At 47.9% G+C, this 25,873-nt stretch overlaps 1 protein-coding gene across 8 annotated transcripts in view; it reads right to left on the bottom strand.

The window, feature by feature from the left end:
• The window catches only part of TNIK (TRAF2 and NCK interacting kinase), a gene marked incomplete at both ends in the record, with an annotated part of 137,259 nt that overhangs the window by 59,938 nt on the left and 51,448 nt on the right, over nucleotides 1-25,873 (bottom strand). For all 8 annotated transcript variants that reach the window (XM_079539879.1, XM_079539880.1, XM_079539883.1 and 5 more), the window contains 2 exons: nucleotides 6,056-6,181; nucleotides 10,310-10,366. In XM_079539879.1, coding sequence (XP_079396005.1) covers nucleotides 6,056-6,181; nucleotides 10,310-10,366 — 183 coding nt within the window. The remainder of the gene's footprint in view (nucleotides 1-6,055; nucleotides 6,182-10,309; nucleotides 10,367-25,873) is intronic.

The following is a 25,873-nucleotide window of genomic DNA, read 5'->3' as shown; positions in this document are numbered from 1 at the left end:
CTTCAACCACCTTTTTAAGCAGAGAGCCCTCCAGAGGCCAAGCTCGCTGCGCGGCTCCCCAGGGACAGCTGGAGCCCTTGTGCTCGGGCTGATGCCAAATAGACCAGGAACCACCATCTGCACCACTTAGAAAGCTCCATAATACGAAATACAGAAACACAAGAATCTAACCTGCGCCCAAACTTTATCTTGTCACTGAACAACTGTGAAATAAAACATTCCAAAACAGTCCAGGATGTGACTCTGCCTTCCAGGGGCACCACGGGCTGCAGGCGAGCAGCAATCCCTGTGCTCGAGAACCTGAGTGCAGTGAGAACGTACAACAAGCCTCCTCCAAGTCCTGCTGAAGTGTTTCTTCATCAAAAGCAAAACCTCGTTTTCCAGTTAGATCAGTTTGTCTGCAGAAAGATATTCCCTTTCCCTAGAAGTCATGCTGTGCCAGATTCTTCACTGCACATGTTTAAAGTTTCCCATCATACGCAGCTTATGTGGTATTTAACATTTTCCAAGCAAGAGACACCACCTCATTAAAAGCATGGACTAAGAGAAGGGAACAGCAAAAGGTCTGCCCAAGTCCTACCCAAATTGCTCAGAGATACTGATTAAAAAGACTGTTATAAATACACAGTCACAGAATTCAGGCCCAGTACTGCTACAAAATTCCTGTACAAATAAAATGTTTGAGTAGAATACATCTCAGTTGGCTGACAGACCCCTGTGACCATGCTCCTATCTTTAGTTTTGATATCAAGTTTCTCTTCTCTTCCTAAAATGACAGCTGAAATACTCTTTGCATATCTCCTTACATCAGGAAACTGGCTCCCAGCAAAGATGCATGGCTGGCCAAAGTCTGTCCTGTGAGGACAGTATCTGCATGTGTTTCTGATTAACAGAGCGTTTGGGATATCGCTGCAGCAAGCACTGAAAGGAAATCCCTGGATAGCTGAACCAGCTGAAAACGCTCTCCAACCAACAGGCTGACCTCTCCCTGCAACACTTTATGGCCTCCTGCCATGGAAACTCATCCGCAGGATCTCACCGGGGTTTGCAGCAAGAGGCCCTGGTGGCTGGAGGAGGTCTGGGAATCATTTCGTTAAGGATCAGTTCACCTTTGTCTTCTCCTTCAGAAGGAGACAGGCTCACCCACACCACACCTGTTTGCATGAGCAACAGCCCTGCAGGGGAAGGGCACGTCCTGCTGTGTATTGCAGTCACAGCGCTTAAAGGAAGATGGGACAAACACCATTAGAAGTTCTCAGTGCACACATTAATCTGCCAGACTATCTTCATGGAGTTGGCAACTCACTCAGACCGCTGTTCTCTCCCTCATTGCACAGAACTAAGATTAATTTTGCACCAGTAGGTGAAGAACGCAGCTGCCCGCTGATGTATCCAAAATCTGTAATTGTGAAACCTCTGAGAGACTAAAACTGAAGAGGCAGAGGGGAAAAGATTGTTGGCAGGAGTGTTTCCAACTTGGCTTTTGAAGAGCTGTCCAATCCTACAGCATCCCTGGGAGAACACCCGGCACCAGCAGACAGGGGCTCAGCAGCACACAGGTTGCTAACACCACAGCTCCCAGAGAGCCCTGCCATCAGTTCTCCAAGAGAAGCAGCAGGAAGACAACAAGGCTGCCAGCACACCTCTGTCTGGAACAGAAAGTGGATGGACCCCTGACTTGAAAAAACACCACTTCCAGAAGTTTTCAATGGGACAGGAAGGCAGCTGGCAGCATGCTGCTGCGGCAATTAGAAAAGAAAGAAATCCCACTCCTAGAGCTCTCTTTGATGCTCAGATGGAAGGATGCTACAGGAGACCCAAATATGGTTTTACTACACAACTACAAAGAGAGTAAATAGTGAAGGTGGGTCACACGTCACTAGGAGGTGGGTCAACATGCCACTAGGTAAGGTGAGGCTTCAAGAGAGCAATAAATGCACACTGGAGCACGTACAGAAAGGATGAAAAAGATGATCAGGTCGCTTCAGAGGACGCAAAGATTTGTTTAGATGGAGAGTTATTTAAGCAACAAGGCAGATATTGCCATGGTATCATTATATATAAACACCCTCTGGGTACACGTAGGTTAGAAGGCAACAAACAGCATTCCAGGAGAAAAGAAAAAGGAACAAGAGGAAAGGCTTCAAATGGTGTTCCTATCAGATACTTCCTTACCAGCCCCAGGGCTCCAGGTGAGTGCTTTGCCCAGCTAACACTGGCATCGTTAGCAATCTTCTTAAAGGATGGAGTCATGATGGGGTAAGAGAATAAACTTGAAATGCAGATTGAATTTTTAACTGTAATCAAAATTATCATCAAGATGGGATAAAGGTAATATCGTCTTCCAAAATTTAATCTGCAAGGCCATTTATTGAGGAAGTATTTTTAAATACAGCTCATTTAGCATCTACTTTACTCTTCATATCAGAGCGACAGCAAACTTGACAAGGAAGCCAAATTCAGAAGCAGCAGCTGTAAATCTCCATGCCCTGTTGTATCACCCAGAGGAGTGACACAGCTCTTAAACCAGCCACTGCTCCCAGAATGGGATTCCATAGAGACTCCCATTCCTGGCCACCAACAACCTTTTCCATTTTTCAAGTCAGGGAAAGCCATCACACAACTACCCCAAGAGAAATGCTGATGGAAACCCTTTCCCCTGTTGAATGTGAAAGCAGAAACTGGGTGCAATGCAACCCCTTGTGCCCCTGCCACGCAGATTTCCCACTCCACCCATACCTTGGTGAAAGGGGCTCTCACCACACACATCATGGCAATGACAGAGCCAGCGAGATCATTAACATGTAGAAATCTCTGCCTTGTCAACATGTCACCCGTGGGCAGTGGTAGCGTTTGGGGGACTGAAGAGAATTATACCTCAACCCCAACCAGCCTCCTGCCAAACGTGTGATGGCCTGGCAACCAGCACCCAGGTCTGCAGTGAGCAAGGGCCATGCAGTGAGGTCATGGCCACCCCCCAGGCCATTCCCCATATTTCTGCACCTCTTCTCCCTGGGGCCCCAATCCCACCAAAGGCACACAGCACCCCTGGCAGCAATGCCTCATCTGTAATAGCAAGAAGAATCTCACAAGAATCCACCAAGAATCTGGTCTAGTATTAGATAAGGAGATTGGTGGCCCTGCTTAGGGCAGGGGAGTTGGAGCTTGATGATCACTGAGTTCCCTTCCAACCCGAGTCACTCCACCATTCTACGAATACCTCGGTTTTGTGTTTAACATTCCATAAAGGTTGTCCCCATGACTTTTACTTCCTGTTTCACTAATGTATCAGATCTGCGATACACATCTCTATTGTTGTCTGGCCAAGCACGCTCTCTTATTTCAGGAAAACTCATCTGGTTGGCGAGCTCGTCCTCCAGGGCAGCAGTGCTACCAAACAGGAGAGACCTGCTCATCACCAAAGCACGCGGCAGAAACGATGACAATACTTTATGTCAGGAGCCCGCCGCGCTTCCGAGAGATCTTAATCTCCACTGAAAGAGCTCTCTGTTTTTTATTTCCGTATCAGCCTCCGAACGTCGATAAAAAGAATTACTTGGGCATTATCAGAAACCGTTTTACTTCAACAAAGGGCCAATGAAAAATAAACAAGCCTTTATCTGCACTGGAAGACTGATAGAGTTCACACAAGTCCTAATTCAATCAGATGCCAAAACAACAGCTACTGAAGGCAGCGACACCAGCACTCCTGCATGGCCGGGGAGCGTCCCCATAACACCTCAGCCAGCCCAGCACCGCACAGACTGCAACACCACTTCTAACTGCCCCACCAGGATGAGCAGCACTGCTGGCTGCACAACCCTTTTCCCCATGCATGGCTGGGTGACCCACAGGGAAATCACAGCTTCCTTCCTGACCTCTGCCAGCAAAGGTGCCCCAACACACACAGCTTCACAATGGAGACACGGCAAAGAACCTCTCCTCACCCCAGGAGTTCCCCTTTTTGGTAGCTTGGGCTGCACGGCACGGACTAAACATTTTAGAAAAATTATTTTCTTAACACTTGCATGTGCCAAGAGCTCCTTGAACTGGAGCTGAATTCACAAAACCCTTCTCCCTTGGTCTGGCTGTGCTAATCCCACACTCAGGCAGGATCTAAGCCCAGCTCCAAGAGCGGCTGTCTGTCTAGTGAGGGCTTTGGCATGTGCTTGACTTTATTTTTTTCTTTTTTTCCCCTCAAGGCACTCCAGCAGCACAAGGTGAAATGGGTTGGTTTTTATTTCTCTTTTTTTTTCTTTTTTTTTTTTTTTTTTTCTTTTTGGACACAGATTATAAAACAGCTAAAGCCAAATGGAATTTCACGGGATGAAAAGGCATTTCTCAGCTTGACAGCTTTCTCCTCGCTGAATTCCAGGCTCTCTGCAAAGAACAAGTTTTTCAAGAGTTCCCACAAGAAAAAAAACAAAACAACAAACTCAGTCACAGAAGTCCCTGGAGCCCAAGCCCTGCACCGTCCCAGTAACTCAGACTAGCAGCACAGCTGGGTACCAACGTGGCACAGAACCCCGACAGCTTCAGTTCAGCCCCTAGTGACATTTTTTTGTCCTCCATGATTCTCCCCAGCTCCCACAGCCCCAACGTTTTGCCACATGGACACAACTGAAGCCACTGCACTGGGAACCTTTTCCCAAAATAAAGCCTAGATCCTACAGAAACTAATGAAAATAAACCACAACCTGCAGTAACTCTGCCAAGATGCAGAGGAATATGTTGGGATCCGCTGAATGAAAACCAAGGTTTTGGATGCTGACATTAATTCATAACTTTTTAATATACATCTGTATATTTGGAGGTGGGGCAACTGGACATGGAGAATAAAACAGCCCAGGCTTTATCTTTTCAGCATTTCCATCACTTTCCTGCTGAACCATGGCTGTTTGTTACTCCTGAAAACATAGACTCTGGCAATCTTGTTCAGACACTGAAAAACTCTAGACAGCAAAACGAGTTTTCTCCTTATGACTCCACCTTCAAATCGAAGAGGACACTGCTGCCTTTCCAGAACTGTAGGCAAAACACGTACAGCACTGTGCAAACCTGAGAAATAGCTGGCACTGGCTCCTTTGGCCTGCATGTGCTGAGTTCCAGCCAGCTCCACCACCTGCAGCACTCTGCAGAACGAAGATCCTACGTCGTGCAAGGAACACATGTGGGGTCACCTGTGTGGTGTGGGCACAGTCCTGCAGTGGTCTGGATGTCCCTGCAGCAGGCAGGCCACCCACTCAGCCGAAGAGGAGCTGGCTGCAAGCCTCCCAGGCTCAGAACACAGCACAACGCCTGTGATTAATGTTTCATGGCCCTTATGGTAGGAAGCACGGCAGCGCCAAGCTGCTCTGTGCAGCTCTTGCAAGCAGCAGGGCAAGGAGGAGGAGGAGGTGGGCTCACACGTTCTGTCCTCTGATAGACAACGGGTTGCAGCTCTGTTCTCCAAGGCCTGGGAACACTGAATGAATAACTGAGAAGCTGCTGTCAGGAGAAGCAGCAGGATGAGGCAGGTTAGGATATGTGGGGGAGGCAAAGCAGCTTCAGCCCTTCAGCCACATGAGGCAACCGTCCCTGAAACGGCTGAACAGCTGCAGACCCTTCTGCCTTCCCTTCTCCATCCCCCTCCCTGCATTGTCTCTGTGGAACATGGAGCACAAGATGTAAGGCAGGGAGCTGGAAGGAATTAGGAGCAAGGGCACCCCCCACCCAGCACCTCTGCCTCCATCTTCCCAGTGCAGCTCCCTTCTCCCTCCAACTGGTTTCAACGCACTTATTTTCATAGCATAAAGTAATTTTCAATTAATTATTGTAACAAAGATGCTGTTAATGACAGTCCAGAACAAATAGTTGTTTGTTTGTTTTTCTCAGTCTGTGAAGACTCTATGGCAAAATGGAGAAGCATCTTCCTGGGTAAGAACAGCCTTTTCAAAGTCACGATTTCAAAAAAGCCAGATGCAACATGAGCAGTGCAGGTGGTGGTAAGTGGGCAATGCAGGGAAACTGGGTTTGTCAAAACTGAGTTATTCTCAAGAAAAAGAAAGTAACTTACCCAGAGCTGATCATCCATTCCCGGTGGGTTCTTCTTAATAAAAGCACCATAATATGTAGCAATATTTCGGTGGTGAGAGTACTTCTTCAGCATGTTAATTTCTTGTTTGATCTCTTCCTCTTCATCCTGGGGTAAGAGGAAAAAAGCCAGAACAAAATAGCCACAGTATGAGAGAGCATTTCACCCTAAGACAGCATTTCACAGGCGTTGCTCTGATCTCTCTATGTTACACTGGAGAGCTTCCACACACCACTTCTGACTGTCCTCTCCTAAGTTTCCTTTAATTGACTTGGGATTTTTGGTTTATTTGTTTTTTACATTATGTCATTCACACCAGAGCCCCGGTAGCCTGAAAATCTGGACCAGAAACTAAGAGGTTAAACACGGGCCCTTGAACAAAAAGCTAAGAATAGCAGGCCTAGAGATGCTCTGCCACATCCCCTATCACATTTCTGAGCCCTGAACTGGAAAGATCGCCAGGCAGTTCAGAACTGCCTTCCCAAGTGGTTCAGACTGTTGGTGCCTCCGCAGCGGGCACAAGGGAATGGCCACAACCACTGACCTGCAGGGCTGCAGTACAGCCAGGCCTGGGAGTAAAGAAGTCCTTGAAAGGAGACACGTTCTGCATCCAGCAGGCCACCAGTATGAGGCTCCGTTCTCAGCCCACCTTATTAAACAAATTCCTTTCTACTTCCTATCCTAACGCACATCTGTACCGCACTGCTCTGAAGCTGAACTACTCTTGCATTAGTCCCGTCATGCATCAGCACGGCCCTCCAAGACCTGTCAAGAAGTCTACCGGGATGTTGTTCTAAAACATCCTGCACAGCTGTTACTTCTCAGGCTGTGGAGCAGTGGGCAGCACCTTTGTGTTGATGAATGCTGTTCCAAAAGGACGGTCACTGTTTTCCCTATGTAGGACCCCTTCGTCCCTCACTTGCTTCATCCTGCCTTCAGTTTCACCAACCAGCACATGACAGGATGACCCGGTGATCAGATTAACCACACAGTTCTTAAGGACCAGTGCTCCCTGACTAGACACAACACAGCCAGAACCACAGATTTCTTCCCAAGCTACCAAGGAAAATGAGTCAACGATTACAAGTTTTTCAGAGACGATTCAGGAAGGAACAGTGAAGGAAAAAACAAAAAAGTAGTGGAGCTTGTGGAAAAAACCTGCAATTATATCTTCAGTATGAACACAGAGAGCATAAGCGCCAATGAGGGCAAAGAATGGGCCCAAAGTTTTTAAGAAGAATCTGGGAATTATTCTGAAAGACCACTATCACCTCTTCCCTTCAAGAAGTCAATATAATTTTGCTAGCACTTGTTTGCCTGGGGAACCAGGGAAGACAACACTTAAGATTATCAAGCCTCAGAGATATTCTCTTATTGAAACGCTCTGTAGCAGAAAAGCAACTGGATGTTCAGTCCTGCTGGAAGCAAGGAGAAGCTGTCAGTACAAAAACCCACCAGCTTCCTGCATACCACTGGCCAGGTTTTTTGCCATTCCCCTGCTGGGTCGATCTCTGCCAAGAGCAGAGAAGAACCACAAGGACATTTAGCCTAAGGTTTTATCTTGTGTCCATTTTTAGGCTGAGTAATTCAAAATGGGGGAAAAAGGTGAATTAGTATGAAAATAATATAAATAAATCTAAGCAGTGGAAGTCAGGATGTGGCCACATAGCCAGGCTCCAAGGGTGACAGATGAGCTCCATGCTGGCATGAGCCTGCTCTGTTAGAGAAGTCATGACAGAGGCCTACACTGGCACACGTGTGTGCTACCTTATGGACAGGGTTGGCAGGCCAAAACCATGGGGACCTGGCTTCATGCCTGGGCAAGGATCACAGAAATGTTGCTGGAAGGGACCTTTGGTCCCCTTAGGGTCCCCAGCTCCACCTCCCGCTCTGAGCAATATCACTGCCAGCAGCCACCACCAGTACATCTAGCCAGAGAGGGCAGAAAAAGGAATTATCATAGCAAGCTGTTGTAACTACTCCAAAAACCCAGAGGAAAACCCAGAAAACCCACAGACCATGTGCTGTTGCCATGCTTTGCCTCCATCAATTGATTCTATTAGATCAGTGTATGGGAAGTAGGTCACAGAGCATGCAGTAGAACCAGCCTCTGGAAAATTAATCTGAATTCTGAATTCACAGTCACTGCTCAAACAGATCGAGTGCTGTAATCTGAGGGCCTCTATGCCCCAACCTTCCCCAGCATACAGTCAGCAAGAGCACAGATGACTTAAAGGATTGTCTTCAGGAATCCTCTGGGGTTTTACTGCAGGGAAGCATTGGGGTTGATGCAGTCTGGGAACTCAATTAACTACGGCAGATCTACTGTCCAAAATTATCCACTATGAAATTATAGATGGCTACAATTGGGGTGGGCTTCTGAAAGATCCACCATCATCAGGGACAAAGGAGAGGAGAACTGGATAGAAAGCAGCACAACTGGAAGTGGTGCATGTCAGGAAATGGCAAAGGATTGGAGTCTGGGTTCTTGCTACCTTGCACTGCGCCTGGACCAGGAGCCAAACCCAACTCCAAGCAAGAATCAGCAACTGACTTTAGAAATGTCTCCAGAAACGATTCCTGTGGTGGCTGGAGAGCATGGCTCTAGGTCTGACTTCAGCATCAACAGCTATGGAGCACTCAACCTTTTTTTTTTTTTTTTTTTAAAGGAGAATTTATGCATTATATATTAAAAGAAAAATAAAAATAACGGGCGTGTTTTAATATGGCTGAAAGCAGCTCAAGAGGAAAATAATTAATAGCCAAACAACACATTCCATGCCAAATATATGATTTACTGCCCTGGACATTCACTTCAGCTAGTCAGAGAGAGGCAGGAAGCATCATTACTGTTCTCCTTAATTAAATACAACTACCTGCAGGATAGCTACAGAGCAGTTATTAAGAAGGATTCCAAGCTGAGACTCGATTTTAGAAGCAGGAAGTTTAGATCAGGGTAATCCACTTAAAGATAAGGCTGAAAATATCAATTATTGAGCAGGATTGGATTTGGGCTATCTTTCTTCAAAATCCTTGCCTGGACTCACAATAGTTGAAAAACCACTGAACTGAGTGCTGACTCAAACTTCCACCTAGAAGTAACATTCTGATTTCTCAGCTTAGATTTGTTGTAACCTCAGACTTAACCTCGTGGAATTTCAGTGCCATTAATGCCATGGGGTTATGCTTGGTGGGTCTGCCCACTGCCTTACAGCCTGATCTACAAAAATTAGATGAATGTTACTTGTAGACATTGTAAGAAAACAGAAATTCCCTCTGATTTATTTCCACACATCACTTCACCTATTAATACAAAAAAGAACCTGAGTGAAGGTCCTGTAGATATAAACACCACACCGTAACATGTGGCAATTCAAAACATGAGGCCAACCAACTTTTGTAGCAAGGCAACTCTGTTCCTGCTAAACTTCTGAAAACTAACCAAAAACATTAATTCAAAACCAAGGTGGGTAGATTGCGATCAAGTCCTAAAGTTTGAAATGTGCTATTCCATTAAAAATAAAAACAAAGAACATGCTTGCTTGCTTCTGAACTTGGTGCTGTTTATGCAGCCAAGAGCATTGGGCTATATAATACTTGCACGTAAAAAAAAGTCTTATTCAAGAAAAAGCGTTTTCACATGACTCTCCTATATGCATCTGTTTAGACTTTGAGGGATCACAGCAATTCTACTCATTTCTTCTTCTGTGGAAAATGGAAAATAGGGCAACGGTGAAAGCACTTTTTCTCCAAAATCCTGTTAGTGGATCAGTAACTTGCAAACTCTTGGTTTTCTTTGTCTGAAGTAACTTTCAGAAGAGCCACATTCCTGAGACCAGGATGCTGCACTTTTCCTCTGTGCCTCCAGGATGCACAGAAGTACTTCATCTCACACAGAAAACTTATGCAAAGCAATGCCTGCATGCAATTTTGTCCAATAAAAACTTTTTAGTGAGAAATTTGGATTTGGATAAGCTGACATGTCTTACCAGTGCAGGATCATGCTGCTAACAATTGTGCTAAGATTTTATCAATCCGTTCAAAAAAGCTACTGCTGCAACTGGATGCCTCACTGCTCCAGGGTAACATTATTCCTTCTCAAAACTCTTCTGCATTTGCTTCCTTCTCCCTTATTTCAAGTATTTGCTTCCACAGCCCCCCACACGTTATCACACGCAGTCCCCTTTCCCCTCTTATCTGGCAATTTAAGGATGCAGGAGGAGGAGGATACGTTACCCCGGTGACGTCCATAACCTTAATAGCAGCAAGCTGTCCTGTTTTAACATGACGACCCTGCAAAACAAAAAGGAGAAGTTTGTTTATTTTGCTCGTTTATTTGGCAGTGTTTTGCTTGCAGTAAACAATATCCTTAAGCAATCTCCTGGCTCTGGCAGCTTTCACCCATTTTTTGCTTTTTCAAGAGCATCTTCACAGCAGCCATGATGGGAAAGCAATTCCCCCCCCTTCCTCCTGCCATTACAATTAATTAAAGGGCCTTCATCGCGTGCTGTGTTTTCCTGGCAAATAAGTGCTGAGAATACCCTTTAATGCTCAGCCATGCAAAAACAGCTCTGGGCCTCTCCTGAGCACAGACCATGACTCGGCTGTTAGTCCAGTGGGAATACAGGATTACACTCACTGCAGCACCTATATGGCACTGAGTGTGGTCCCCTCACGCCCCTGGCCATGGCACAGCCCCGTCTGTCGCAGATCAGGGACACAGATGTGCTTCTGTGCCACCATGTGACCACAGGAGACAAGGCCCAGCTGCAGAGGATGCTGAAGATCCACGGAGCGGAACTGCACGTGTGGACAGACACCACGGGGAGGGGACACCCAGCAGAAAAGGTGGGGGAAAAGGTGAGCCTCTCCTGAACAGCAGCAGCCCTCTGCCAAGCCTGACCCTGGCCCAGGCGCCGGCTGCGGGGCTGTTCAGGCAGCAGCAGTGCTGCGCTCGCTCTGGATTTGCGCCTTCACCAGGAAAGCAATTCACCCAGCAGGGCTCCTCACTCATTTAATAACACTATTTACACGGCCTGAGCAACCTCATGTCCTAACAACAGAAAGAGAGTTTTATTTTAAGAAGTGCCCGGTGGTGCACGCAGGCCTGAGCGTTGCCTCCACAGCCCGGCACCCCAGGGCACGGTCAAACAGCCCTCAGACTCAGCCTGGAAGGACCAGAGCACCGTTAGCCGTCATCTATTTAGACAGCCTGATCTGCAAACCCAAATCTTCCCTAAATCCATCCTTGTTTGCTCAGCCAGGAAGCGCCCACACTTACTGAGTCTTTAATTAAAGCCTGGGGAGCAGCAGCAGGGGATAGCTGAACACTATCACAGCACGCTGACTCTTCAATAAAATGGAGGAAGAGAAGGGGAAGCAACTCATGGCATTTAAAGCCGTGCGGTGTGCTAGTCATACCTAGCCTCTTTCAACATGCTGACACATTTTGGCTATCTAATTATCCAGAAAAAAGAGATATTAGTGTAGCCATGATGCATCCCACTGCACCTCTTTCAATGCAGCATGTGATCACATAGCATGCAGCAATTCATAAATCAGTGTTAAGGCCAATGGTTCTGAAATGCAAGGCTGAATTCTAATGGGTGTTTACAGAATCTTAACGGCTTCTGCGGGAGCCAAACAAAAGAAAAACATGTATGCAGTTTGACAATTCAAGTATTCCTTTGTTTTACACTTCAAGCTCAGAGTAGCTGCGTATCTTCGCATAAAACCAGTTTTTGTTCACACTGCCTTCATTCTCTCTTCTCTCTCCATTTAAGCCTGCTTATGTTCTTCCACCCATGCAATCTGCAGTGAGGAGCAGGCTGCTGGCAGTGGGGCCTGCGGCACTGGAGACTACAGCACAGAACCAAGACCATGGCTTCAAGCACTGGTTTGTCACTGGGTTTTCTCCTTCCACGTAGAGTCTCCCTGATACAGGTCACCACGTGGTTACAGCACACACTTGGAGTAACACCAACAGTGACTACCTCTTATCTTTGATGCCTCAAGATTGACAGCACAGTATCTCCGTTTCAGTGGGACAGCAGCAAGGTTGCAGATATAGGGCAGAAACTAGAGCTGAACTCAAATTCAAGGTAGGTCAGCTTCTGTTTGTGACTCTGCACCATGAGTTTAAGTGTTAAAGAAGACCTGAATTCAGCAAAGCTAAATAAGAATTACCCAAAGATTTACTCCAGCTCGAGTCAAGCCAATCACTAGTGCCATCTGGGCCAAATGATGAGAGTCCCCACGTCATTGACATTCTCTGGACTTTCCAGTGAGGTCCATCTTGTCATCTCCAACACCGGCAGCCACCACAGAAAGACCCAGAAAAAAAGTCTACTCAGGTGGTTTGGGGTCTGCTTTACAGAGCAACGAGGTCTGGAAGAGGGACCTGAGCAATTGAAAGAGTATCTGAATTTGCCAGCTCCACAGTACGCTGGCACTTGCCAAGACCTCTGTCTATGAAAAACCAAGGCAACACACTTGGTGCTTGCCATGCAGAGAGCAGCAATTTCTATGGAAAGCACAGATCAGAAACAACACCGCACAGAGGGGGTTTATTCTAAGCAAAAATTGAGATGGAAACTGCAGTTTCTAAAGGAGATGCTCAACAAAGCTCTGCTGTTCCTGGGACTCCACAGCCAATGGGCAGCAGCTGGTCACACACGGTGGCTGAAAGGCACAGAGCTAAGTCCACTGACAGTCAACGTCCCAGCCTTGCTGTGGTAGAGTTCTGCTGCCTACCTTTGATATTAGTGAGGGGAAAAAGGAACAACACTATTCTTGAAATGTACTGGAAAAAGTAACCAAAGCTATGGTACTGCTTTAGAGACTACACTACGAGTCCAGTCAGTAAATGCTCTCCAAGATAACGTGGGATGGAGACCAACAGAGAAGCCAACTGTAAAAGCTGCCCAGGCCGTGCAGAGCCTCGTGGTGACCCAGATGGGCTGACATTAAAACACCACTTGGGCTCTGCAGCTGGTTTGGGTTCGGATGCTCCTCCCTGCCAGGGCACCGCAAGCAGAAACCTCAGCACCACAGGTGCCCACACCATCCTCCCACAGATCTCTGCACTTTTATAAAGGCTATCAAGCCCAGCTTTGCAAGAGCCCTGTGAGTGGGTCAGGTGCCATCCTTCTTGTTTCACAGATTGGTAAATGCTGAAGCTGTGAAGCTGGGAGGCTCGAGCATGCAGGGTGCAACAGCCGTGCTCACAGCAGACAAGGGATACCCTGATTCCATCCCTTACTCTCAACCAACACCCCATACACCTCTCAAAACATTTACAGAGGAAAATAAAAACGTTTTGCAAACATCTACTAAAGCAAAACACTTTGAAACTCATGTGAGTGTAAATCATTAGGGACACTTAGTCATGCAAAATACAGGGGAAGTGGAACTGATAGGTCTTTAGCCTGGGAATTTATAACAAAGCCTTGCTTTTCATGTAGTTTGTCAGCAGGGGTGGGTTGTTTAGCTTCCTCCCTGCTGGGCGTTTCTCCTTCCAGCTGCACGTGCTGATGGTGACTCCGATGACCTTACAGAAGAGCGGGCTGCAGGGCCAGAGCTGAGCTCCACTTCCTCCATCCCTGCTGCATTCTGCACCGCATGAGCACTGTGTCCCTTCATTGCCAATTAATCTTTGCCTCCAGTTTGAGAAGCCTGGTGTTCGGCATTAATGCTTTTGGTGAAACCACCATCTATAGTAAAAAATCCAGGTCATTATCACTCTACTGTAGGCACTGCCGGCTTTATAATACGGATGCAAACAGAATAGATACGCTGAAGAGAGGCACTGAAAATGAAAGTGATAGATACAATAGAGGAACAAAATTAGCATGAGAACCATACATATTAAAAGATTTCATGCCAGCAACAAGCCCTTTTGACAGCATTAGTCACCAAGCACATCCTGCATGTTGGCCAAGCAGAAACAGACGCGTGTGCCCCAAAGGCAGCAACGACATCCCCACATCTGCACCCCTGACTTCTGTGCCCCCAGGGCAGCACCAGTGCTTGCTGTGCTTTGTCTCCAAAGTAACCAGGCCGGAGCAGGCAGCTGCAGAGCTGCCAGGCCACTCTTTGGCAACGTGTGCCATTGCTCCCAAAGCCAAGGCAGGTTGAAATTCATAATTAACGTGTGTCAAGTGTTAAATTGGCCAGCATGAACTCTGCACTGCTGTAATGAAGTTACAAAGGGGGATTGGGATAACAACCCTGAGCAAGAAAAGAGCCAGAAAGCCACTCTAATAACATGCTTTTACCTGATCAAAACTTGTGTCATTTAAAACAACACCGGAACTCTCCTACAAACACATTATGATTGAGCCCATGTGCTGCTGAGGTTGGCTCTGGTCCCAAAGCCAAGCATGTGGGTCAAAATAGGTGAGACCCAAGTTGCCTTCATTAAAAACAAATTCTCTCAAAATTCCTCTATGATTTTGGTGTCTCCATGCTTGGGAGCTCACCTCAGGGAGGTGGAGAGGGCACAGGTGCCCAGAGGCAATGCTTATAGGACAATCAGCATCCTTTGGGAAACACAAGCAGTAACCGCGATCCTCATCAGCAGAGGCACCCCACATCACCCACCAGTTCCCAGCATCGAGAGCACACCACCTCCACCACTTTTTGGCAACAGCAGCAAACAAGGCTCAAAGGGGAGCAGCCTGGCCACGCGAGCGGCATTCAGCGCAGCCCCATGCCCTCCTGCCTGCTCACTGACGTACACTACCAGCCCTCTGCCATCAGCCTGCGTGTGGGAAAGGAGGTGAGTTCTCCAGCAGCTTGTGACACGTGGTCTTGCTTCCATTGTGCTGGATTTTTTCACAGTGCTGTCTCCTGGAATATTATTTATCGTAGCCTTTTTACTCAAGTGCTTCCACATGACCATCTCCCAGCCCTGCTTGGCTGCAGCATTCAATTCTGCACACAACTGTATGCGGCTCAGGCCAATTCCCAGCAGCCGCTGACCAGTGAGCTGCTTCAGGCTTCTCATCCATAAGAGCTAGAGGTGCATGACGACTGTCGGCCTCCTGAAGCCCAACACGGGAAGCATGGCACCAACCCAGAGGCTCAAATCCCTGTACACCATCACCTCTGGACATCAGCATGGGTTTATCCACCCCGACTGCCCCTCTCATACAGTGTGGCAACTGAAGCCAAAGAAATTCAAAGGGAGGAAGGAACACAGATCTCCCGGAGCAGATTCTCTGCCCCATTAACCACCGCTGACTCTGCAAGGATCAAAGGTCAGCTGCTGGTGTCACTGGTGGGCACGGCACCCAGAGGTTCTCCAGCACCCTCCTGCTGCTTTCCCCAAAGCAGGTTCAGATCTGTATGTGGTATCTTGGCTGAACAGCTCAATCTGCCTTCATCTCCATAAATACAGCACTGTGTTACAGACACGGCGATGGCTATGATGATGTAGAACAAATAGGAAAAAATAGGAGCTACTAAAGAGTTTTTCACTTCTCTGGATTTGCTGTCAAGGTTCACTTGGGTTTAAACCCGCATTTCATCCTCAAGATTAGTCAAGTGTGAACTTCAAAGCTGCCACGCTTTTTAATTAAACGTTCATCTGAGCATAAATGTGTGCTCCTAATTGCTCTCAAAAATGCTATATCAAGTATCACTAACTTGATAGTGTCAAGTATTAAGACTAATTTCTGTGAGGCACCAGAAGTATTTCTTTAAAGGTTGTGGTCTCCACGGTCTGTAAAATGTAATGAACCGGCACATGCTGGGAACACTGGTAAATGCCTTTAAACAGCGTTCGATGCACTCGGGCTTTTTAATACATAGAAAGATCCACTGGAGCACAATAAATTGGGCAGGGGCTGCTATAGGTCCATGGGAGAGGTCTACCTGTGTGCAGGCAAATGGCAATGAGACAGCAGAGCTGACTCCAGGGGCTCCAGGAGGGACTCAGCCTCACGCGCACAGAGGAGGGCCACTTGCTGTGACTACAGCCAAGCCCCAGAGCCAGGCAGAACACAGCAGCTGAAGGCATCCTCTCTCTGCTCAGCCTATAAACCCCACGAAGCATGCATAATCCCCATAGCAGGCATTTAATGGAGGAACCACGGAGCAGGTTTAATGCTTTGAAGACAAACACTTCATATTCAGCCATTTTACAGCACCATTAATCCTGCAACATGTAAACATTAAAATAAGTGGGATTAGGGTGCTCTCATAAGGCCCTACAGAAATTCTGATGGCAGCCTTGATGGAACGGAACACCGTCACCCCTCTCAGCTGAGCAAGTATAACCCAGGAGCACAGCAGGGAGCAGCCTCACCTCCCCAGGCTCTGTGTCTACACTCAGGACCTACTGCAGCCAAGCATCCCTGTGGTGAGCCAGAACTTCACGCAGGCCTCTGCTCCCGCTCCTGTCAATTCCTAGCTTTCTCCTAGTTCACGGCAATTTAGGGACTTGGTCCAAGATCTCTAGCATTAACACAACCCAAAATTGCATGCAATTTTTTTCCTGGGAGAAGCGCTATCACGGGAAGCGCACGTACCTTAGCACGGAGCCTGAAAAGCACCAGGAGGCTGCTAACAAACAGTTTTACGGCCTGCTGCTACTGCTCAGGCCTCTGGCTGACAATCACAGCACCACACACATGTAGCTTTGGGATTGAAACAGCCTCAATTTTGACTGCTCCAGATGCTCTGAGATAAGTGATGCAGACGGCATGCACCCAGCGCACCGCCGCCTCTCTTCTGTTCCAGTGCATGGCAACGGCATGGCAGCAGGCAGACCTGTGCCTTGCAACACTGACCTCTGGCAGCTCGTGCTGGGAAAGCCCGGCTGGGCTGTGGGGTCAGAGCATTGCACCGTGCAGCACCCAACAGGAGCCCAGTGCTGGGGCAGGCAGGCAGTGGACATGGAACAGTGCTGCAGGGAACCTGCAGAGCTCCCCAGCAAAGCAAAAAGGGGAAATTCAGAGCGCAGGCTCTCTCTTTATGGAGTGCTAGCTAAAAGAATCGTTATTTCTGTTTTATAGCAGTAAATGCACTTAAGCATCAGCACCACTGAAATACACCCATGTTGACAAACACTAGAGTGTGCTTCTCAATGAAATTACAAAGTGCTGGACATGCATCCAAACTGTCATCCTGCATTAAATCAGACCGTTTTACAGCATCCTGCCTGATTCACACTTGGCTTTTATAGGGTAAAGGCAAGTTTATATACTTCTCAGTTTCCCACTGAAAAGGATCTTGAAAGAAAAAAACAACGCTCAGACTAGTTTAAAGGGGCTAACATCTATGGAAAAACAGGCTCTTCCCAGTAAGAAAATCCAGCAATCTCCAAAACAAGCTTCTTTTATAAACGATGTGCTCTGGCTTCGCACTTGGCTTACACATCTCTTAAGGCTTATCTGAAATAAATCCACGTCTTTGAGAAAGTAATTAAAACATCAGATACTCTAAATATCAGGTCAGCATAAGAAAAAATGAGTCATGTAACAGGATGGGAAATATATAAAGTGTTTATTTTAACTGAAGCAAAATATCTGTTCAATTAATCAGAGCAATCACGGGCCAATTGCTCTTGCCTGCACTTAACTTCAGCACACAAAACTTCTGCCATTCCACGCTGCCTTTTTTGAGAGAAACAGCATGACCATGACAAAGGCAAGCACAATGACAGTGCATTTCCCTCCAGCTTCACGCATTTCCACCTCTCGATCATTGCTCAGTTTCACAAACAGCTCTGTGAGGAGTTCCAAGCAGCCCTGCTTCCCCGAGGCGCTGAAGGACACAACCAACTCAGTGCAGTTCCTCTGAACTCAGACGGAACTCCACCTCCTTCAAGTGCCTGCCTGATCCCAAGCTGCAGAGCAGAAGTAACTGACCTCAAATGTTTATACATTTTCCATTCTAGGAGTCAAAAGACGCACACACAACTGCTCTACACATTAATTTCTGGCAAAGGGGCATTCCCAGAGCTGCCCTCCATGCCCTGACCTGCCCTGCAGCAGCCTGGGGGCTCCTGTAGCCCCTTCCCTTCAGCCAAGCTGGCACCATCCCCTCCTGAGGCTTTTGGAGAGCAGGGACCACCACCAAGCAGGACAAGCACAGGTTTTACTTCTATCCAAGCTTCCCTCACATCTATCATCTTTTCCAACCTTTAATGAAGCAAAATCCTGGAAAACATTCAAAAAACCTCTAAAGAGAAAGATAAACAAATAGAGCAGATTTATTTGTTCCCTGAGAAAGGCATAAATCCTCTCCCAGCACAGACTGAGAGATGCCCAGGGCTGAGGGAATAACCTTTGGGCTGAAGCACCTCTCACTGTGTCTGCCCAATGTCTAACCAGGACATATGGCCTAGAGAGCTGCAGTTCCATCAATGCAGATCAACGACAGCTCTGATGACAAGGAAAGTAGGCAGCATTATTAGGTTATCAAGCTAAATTGTTAAGTTAGCTTACTATTCATCTCCAAAACAACACACTCTGTTGCACATAGGTGAGCAAAGCAATAACAAAACACATCCCTAAGCCCAACGTTTGCACTTTTGCCACCCCCTCATTCTTAGTTCAAGCAAAGGAGACTGGAAACCTCAGCTCTGTCTGTGGCTCAGGAAGAACCAAGAGATTTCCCTCTCCCATAGATAACTGAATGTAAGGGGTCCCAAACCAGCACCAGAGGTCCCAAATTCTTTTAGAATGGCAAGTTTCTGTAGACAGCTCTTCTAGACGTAGTTTTTGCCCCTTCCAATACCCACCCAGGGATAACAGCTGCTCAGAAAGCACTCGCTGCCTCTTTGTGGCACTGCTGCTGATAAACAGAAGCAAATCAGGGAGCAGTAAGGGGCTGTGTATCTGCTTCACCTCTCACATGAGGGACAGTGGAGAAATGCCGTCCACAAGTGCTTGAAGGTGCAGGTTTTGGAGAGCTGCACTTCATGTCAGAAAGGCCTTACAGCAGGGCAAAGCCTCAAGATGTTTCTGCATCTTGCAAGGCTTTCCCATGGCACAGGAACAAACACCGCAGATTTCCCAGCAAGTCAAAGAACCATCATGGGAACAGAGAAGGGCAGGGATGTAGCTGGGTAACCTGCAGCCAGGGCCCCTCACTGCTTCCTCCACCTCCCCATGCCCATGGCTGAGAGCCCATCCCTTTCTTGTCCTCAGCTCCCAGGCTTCTCTCCCTGTGCTGAGCACGTGCATTTCTGCAGCTAAAAGAAGGCAGTACAGTCTGTTCCCAATAACATTAGTTCATGACAGCCATGTTATTATCACCCTTTAACACCCCCACTTTGCTTCTGTTTCTTACCGCTGCCTATTCAACACCACAGCATTCGTAACTAAAACTGAATCTCTATTTAAGAGACCCACAAGGCAACCCTGTATGCAGGCCACGTCTCCCATAACAGCACCACACCATCCCTTCCAGCTGGGAAGCACCGAGCCATGGAAGGAACAATTCCCACAGAGCTCCGGTGTGTGGCTGGTCCCACAGTGGTGATGCTGAGCTCTCGAGGGCAGCCAGGAAGGACAAAGCCTCCTCCAAAGGATCAGGCCATCACCAGAACGGGGAGCACCCTGCTGCCAGCTGGGATCTGTGCAGCACACAGGAACGGATGAATGGGTGTCCTCGGGCAGCCGGAAGCATTCTGCACCCTTCCCTGTCATTAGCAGCATCACCAATGAGCTTTCTGCCAGAAAATGTGCCCTGGCATCTAACAGGGCTGTGTGTTTTGATAGACAGACTTTTACCTCTCTTCAATCCAGATCTGTAACTCTCCTACAAACCACAGTTTAGAGGGGGGGGAAAAAATGGCCCTTAAAGAGAAAACCCCACACATGCTGATGGAAATGTGGTTTCTTGAAACACCTCTTCAGTGCCATCTGTTTGGCTCTGGTTCTAGTTTCATAGTAGCAAGATCCAATTTAGGAGGTGGCATGTAAAGTGCTAGGTGGATTTCCAACCAACAACAGCAGCAAGAGAAGCACCCCCACGAGCCAAGCGCTCTGCGGGATGGACGGGAGCAGAGCAGGAGGCAACACTCAGGTATCAGCTGCGGAAGCTGATCGAGATCCCCAACTGTGATTATTTTCAGAGTTAATGATATTGCAGGCAGCAGCAACTGTATTCAGACACACCTTTGTGCTCTTCTGCACGCAACAGAGGGAGGGGAGAGGGAAGGAGCACAGCTCCAAGCATCACTTGGGGAGATTCTTCCATCCCTCAGCTCTGAGTGTGACCCACAAGTGAATTCACAGCTGGGGACGCTGACAGCTCAGCTAGGGAGGCAGAAGGACTAAAACCTATAGGTTCCTTGAGCCTCTCTTGTTCAGTAACACTCAGATCAGTGACAGTCACACCTCAGTTCCCAGCCCCACGGCTGGCTTTAGGCCAGCTGTATGTGCATTAAGGTTTCATGCGTTCACATTCATCAGCAGCAAGGTTCCAAAGCCCTGTTTAGAGGTGCCCACTGCAGGAGCGGGATGGTAAAGGTACTTTGATTCCATGAGGCTTTGGATGAAGTTCCACAGCTGCCAGGAGCTATCACATCCATCTCTTAGGGTGACTTAGATCCCGGTGTTAGGAAAGGCAGCATAAGGATGACAGAAGTAATCCCACATCCAGCACTGCTGAGGGTTCCAGAGTGCAAGATGCTGCAGACCCCATGTTGCACATTTCAACACAAATAACAATTTGAGGTCTCACATACTTGAAGGCAGATGAGCATCACACTCTTTTATCCAGAATTACCTGCAGGGCTTTTGTCTGCCCTGAGCAGCCCTGACAACTTACCATCCAGCCTGGCCTACTCCCAGTCACTTACTGTCATCAGTCAATAAACATTTTGCAGTGCCTGTGTTGTACTGATTTAGAAGCACCAGCCATGCCTAGAGCAGCACTATGTGACACCCATACCAATGCTGCTGTGCAGCGCTGCATCTCTGCGTCATCCACTGCTTCAAGTGAGTCAGGTATGGGGCAGCAACATTTTAGAGAGGCATTTTGGAAACAGGAGCTCAAGAAACGCTGCTCAGACCTTTTATCCTTTCATTTGCTTTATGTATGTCACACGTGTATTTGCTCCTTTGTTTGGGATAACGAAGGGATTTTCTGGCTCCTGCCAAACAGTCCCACTGCGGCTTACCTCCAGAGCCAGTCAGCAGGGCATGAGCAGCTGATCAGCAGATTAAATGGTACTGCTTTTATAGCATCTCGCTTTCCAAGCCTCCCCTCTCAAGCAGCAATCTCCTACCCCCTACAGCAGCTGGGCAAAGCTTTTCTATTATGAAATAGCACAGCCAGGGCTTGGCCTTTTCCTGCCTTCCAGACAGCCCTGCAAGAAGAACCTGGGACGGCCACTGCTCAGAGGTCCGGCCTCTGAGAAAAGCAGCGCTGCAAAACACAGAGCCTGGGGTGCAAGAGGTTTGCTAGGAAAGGAGGTACCAATAGGAGATGCCACAAAGCAAGGAGAACCCAGCACACGCAGTGATGCCCAGATGGGGCTGAGAGCAGAAGAGGAGGAGGATTTAGGGTTAGCAGCAGCAGGTGACACCTGCACCAGGGATCACATGGGGACAGTGCAGCTTAGGAAGGAGTGGGAGGAAGCCAGAAAGACCTGGGTGCCCCGCTGCACGAGCACAGCATTAGCACAGCACTGAGCTAGTTGGGAATCAAGAGACTTCAGCCACTGCCTGCACTTGGTTATCAGTGCAGGAGAGCTATCTTCCTACTAAGGATCCTATCACAAAGAAATAACAAGCACAAAGGCAATCAATATTGTGCAGTTTAAAAGCACCATCTGAAGGCAATGGGTTTTACTCGCTGAGATCTGCCAGGTGAAGTGATGCAAGAAGACAGGATTTGTGTGAAACTTCACTGCTGGCTAATCCAAATCCTGCTCAGGTTGTGCCACGCTGCAGGCACTGCAGGAAGGAATCAAGTCCATGCACTGCATTGAATCAGACCCCTGACCTGCAATTCCAGCTGTACTAAAACAAGGAGAAAAAAATGCTTTAGGAGCTCCTCTGCAGGTGCCTGCACACCCAAGGCAACACCCCACTCTGCCATCAGCTTTTCACCCTTTGCCAGCAGGATCAATGCATGCTGAGCACTAAAAGCAGCCAGTGTGTTACAGGCAGATTCTATATTAAAAATTCAAGATCCTTCCCAGCAGTGAGATCAAGCTGCAGGACACACCACAGCTGGTCTGCCTTCTGGCTCTGCAGCACCTTCAACCACAAACACAGCCAGCACATGGGAATGGGAAAGAACCTCACTGCATTTTTCCCTAAAAATCAGACACTGCCCATTTGTCTGTTCCTTCAAACACGGCTGGGGAAAGATGAAATAGAAGGCTCAATGCCCTTTAAAGTTGAGCCTTGGCTAATGACCACCTTTTCAATATGCTATGGAACAACAAACCCTAATGAAGGAGGAAGATGTGCCCCATGATGCTTCGGACCCCTGCTTAGGAGATGGCATAGAAGCACACTTGGGTATTCAAGCTCGTCCCTCACACTGCAGCGCTGCTCGGATCTGCACATCCAAACAATAGCACCACATACATCCTTGCATTTCTTCTTTCTACTTTTCCCAACAGCTTTACAATGAATGAGCACAATTTCTTTACATTTGTAATTCAAATGTTCCTATGCAGCATTTCCACAAGAAAAAGTGCTTCAAAAGCGCACTGGAAATTGTAATTAAAACCTGATCTCTGAGAGATGAGTCATGTTTCTGCAGGCTTCAGACCTGGCCTCAGAAAAATACACCAGCAGAGCACTATTTACCAACTTTACATGGGGAGCTGCCAGCATTTATCAGAGACTACAGGAACGCTTGCATAAATATTAAGGGCAAAAGATGAAATGAAGTTATTTCTGCTCAAACAAAGGACTGGTTTACTTGGTGCACTGAGCCTGCTTCTCCCACAGCCATAACAGCTCCAAGACTTCTCCTGCCCCTGGAGGTCAGCAGGCCAACCAGTAGTGCTGCAGCCCCCACTCCGTGGGCATGGGAAGGGCAGCAGGCACTGGCCCTGTGAGGTCAGGCAGTCCCTGAAAGCACCCAGCCCAGACACGCTGCCTTCTACTCTGCCAAACTTTCAGCTCTTATTTTCGCTTCTCTCCTTCCTGCTCCCAACAGCCTGAGCTGTTTGAAACGCAAAAGCATTTCCATCATCTCTTGCCACCGTAAAGTACTTATAAAAGGGACATGTCAGGAGGAAATGGCCAACACTTGTGACATTCCTATGCATGCCCAGGACATGGGGCAGGACCTCATAGCATGCCCTAATCTCTGCAGTGCATCACAGATCAGACCAAAGCCTCAATGCAAACAGCCCTGATGCTGGGGCTGAGGTGAGCTGAAGCCAACTGGTCACACAGACTGGCTGATCTTCAGCATTTCCCAGTCACCACCTCAAGTGCCTCTGTCTGTGGAAGGGGTGAGAAAAGCAGAGAAAAGGGACCGGGGAGAAGCAGCCCAGGGAACATTCATACCTAAGTGTTGGCTTCCCTGCACGCCCTTACCTCCACCTGACCTTCCCCAAGAAGGAATCACCTCTGAGGAAGATCAGAGGGCTCACCCATGCTCCCCAGCTCAGAGGGCAGCAATGAGCCCAGACAGAGAAGTACAGAGGTCTCAGGAGATGACAGCCTTTTCTCTACCAGATCAAAGGGATCAGTGCTGCACAGGGATCAAGGAAAGCTCCTCTCACTCAACCCATATGGGTTGCAACTCAACCCATAATCAAGACATTCACTTGCTGTTGATCCATTCCAGGAGCAGGGGCTGCTTACAGAGGTGACACTGACAGGCTTTGAACCCAAACCTCTGCTTGTTGTCTCTGCCTCAGGTCCTCCTCCCATTCTGCACTTGTTCAGCCTTGGCCCTTGCTCTCTTGTGTCACAGAACAGCATGCAGGTCCTCTGGAACAAAACCACTCCTCTAAATAACACTTATTTTATATCACAAAGATGAGTTCATAATGAACAGGAATACGCATTTTCAACATGCAAAGCACAGCACAGGCAAATGAGAAGACAGAGGTCTGCATCACGTTACAAGTGCTGCAGAGCAGTGCATGAACACCGTCAGACACGAGTGCCATCCTAATACCAGCCAGAGCACGAGAGTCACTGCACAGAAGGCAGAGCAGCTCCGAAGTTCACCTGCCATTCCATCAGTTATACGGAAACAGCAGAGCAGACAGCAGAGGGCATGTACAACACAACCATCCATGGATCCATCTGCTCCCCAACACCCGACTGGTCTGAACTCAGCTGGGTGCTCCTCGCTCCTTCTCCTCCTATACCCACTTGTCAGATTGGGAACAAGCACACCTGAAACAGATGTTTTCCCCTAATTCAGGCCCTCTGCCACTTTCCACCTGGTGAGCCACCTAGCCCAGCTTCACTCCAGTTTCTCTGGATGTTGCTTCCAGCCAAGCTCGTCCTGGAGAGCTCACAATGCCATTACAGACGCATCCTGGCAATTTAATTACAAGTGAATAATAGTGGTTAATGCTCACAGCAGCGATGTGACTGAGGAGCGCAGTCATTGGCAACATCAGCAGCACAAGCTGATGCGGAATGACTGCAGGAGGAACAACTCATCAGTACTGCCTACAAGCTGTGAGCCTCCATTGCTTCGAACAAAGGGGAACATGAGTAATTTCAGACAAAAGAATGAGCCCTCATCAAAACTTCTGGAACACAAATCTCTGAGCTGGGCTAGGTACAGGTGCTATAAATCTCTTTTTTCTTTTTTAAGCTTTCTCATTTTGTTTCCCTCCTCCATGCTTCCAAATTCCTACCCTTCTCTGAAAGAGATGAGCTGAAGAATTCCCTGAAGGCTGCAGTCCCCAGTATCTCTCAGATGAGAGATTTCAATAAGCAGTTATTGGTTACCACTCGCTTCGCACACAGCCCTGCTGCAGTGCCTCTCCTGCTCTCTTCAGACCTTAAAGCATAAAGGCTCAACAGACCACAAGGACACGGGACTCAGTAAAGGCTGATGCTGGTGACAAATGGAAGCCATCCTCACAGCCCTGAGTTATGCGTTGCTGGGGACAGGAGGAGAATCTTCTGTCAGTACTTCTTAAACCAGCCTCAGTGAAAACACGAGTAATGCACCGCACCGTGATTTATTGTAAACGTGTCCCAGTTCTGCTAAGAACTAAGTCAGGAAGCACAAGTGAAAAACACCCAACGTGACAACAGAAAAGATCGCTGTCTCCTCCGAAACTCCTGGACAGCATGAAAACACTTCAAGGAAACCTGAAACCATTTCTCCTTCCGTGAGCGTAGTGAATAGGTCACAAACGCAGCCGTCCTTTCCAACGGAAGCACCCTGTTTTCCTGAACAATTTAATGTAAATTAGATTAACCAGCAGTTGCTCCTGTGCTGAGCGATGAGTGCCTCTTGAAGTGCAAACATTTACTTAGAAATGTACAGGAAAATCTTCTCGCTTGATGTGAACCCGGCCCTGGGTCAGCAGGCTGCTGATGTGGCACACGGCTGTGCACAAACGCCGGAACAAAGTGCTGGGGCCACGTGCCACCAGCCTGCCTCCTGCCCTGCATCGAGAGCTGGCAGGAGAAAAACCAGCAGCAAAACAGACAGGAGGAGAAGACGGCGGTAGGAAGAGCAGTCGTTTCTCTCCATCCTCCCCCAGACCCAATATTTTTAGTAAAGTCCCTAAAAATACAAGTTCAGGCTTCCTGCAGTGTTTCACTGACAGCTGCTTTTCTCTCGCTCCTGAAGCCCCGTGAGCCCCCACTTCCTCCCATTTCTTGCTGCCTTCCT

The sequence above is a fragment of the Tetrao urogallus genome (genome assembly GCF_951394365.1).
Source record: "Tetrao urogallus genome assembly, chromosome: 9".
Taxonomy (NCBI): domain Eukaryota; kingdom Metazoa; phylum Chordata; class Aves; order Galliformes; family Phasianidae; genus Tetrao; species Tetrao urogallus.
Note: the sequence above shows the minus strand (reverse complement) of the source record. Positions and strands in the feature narration are given on the sequence as shown.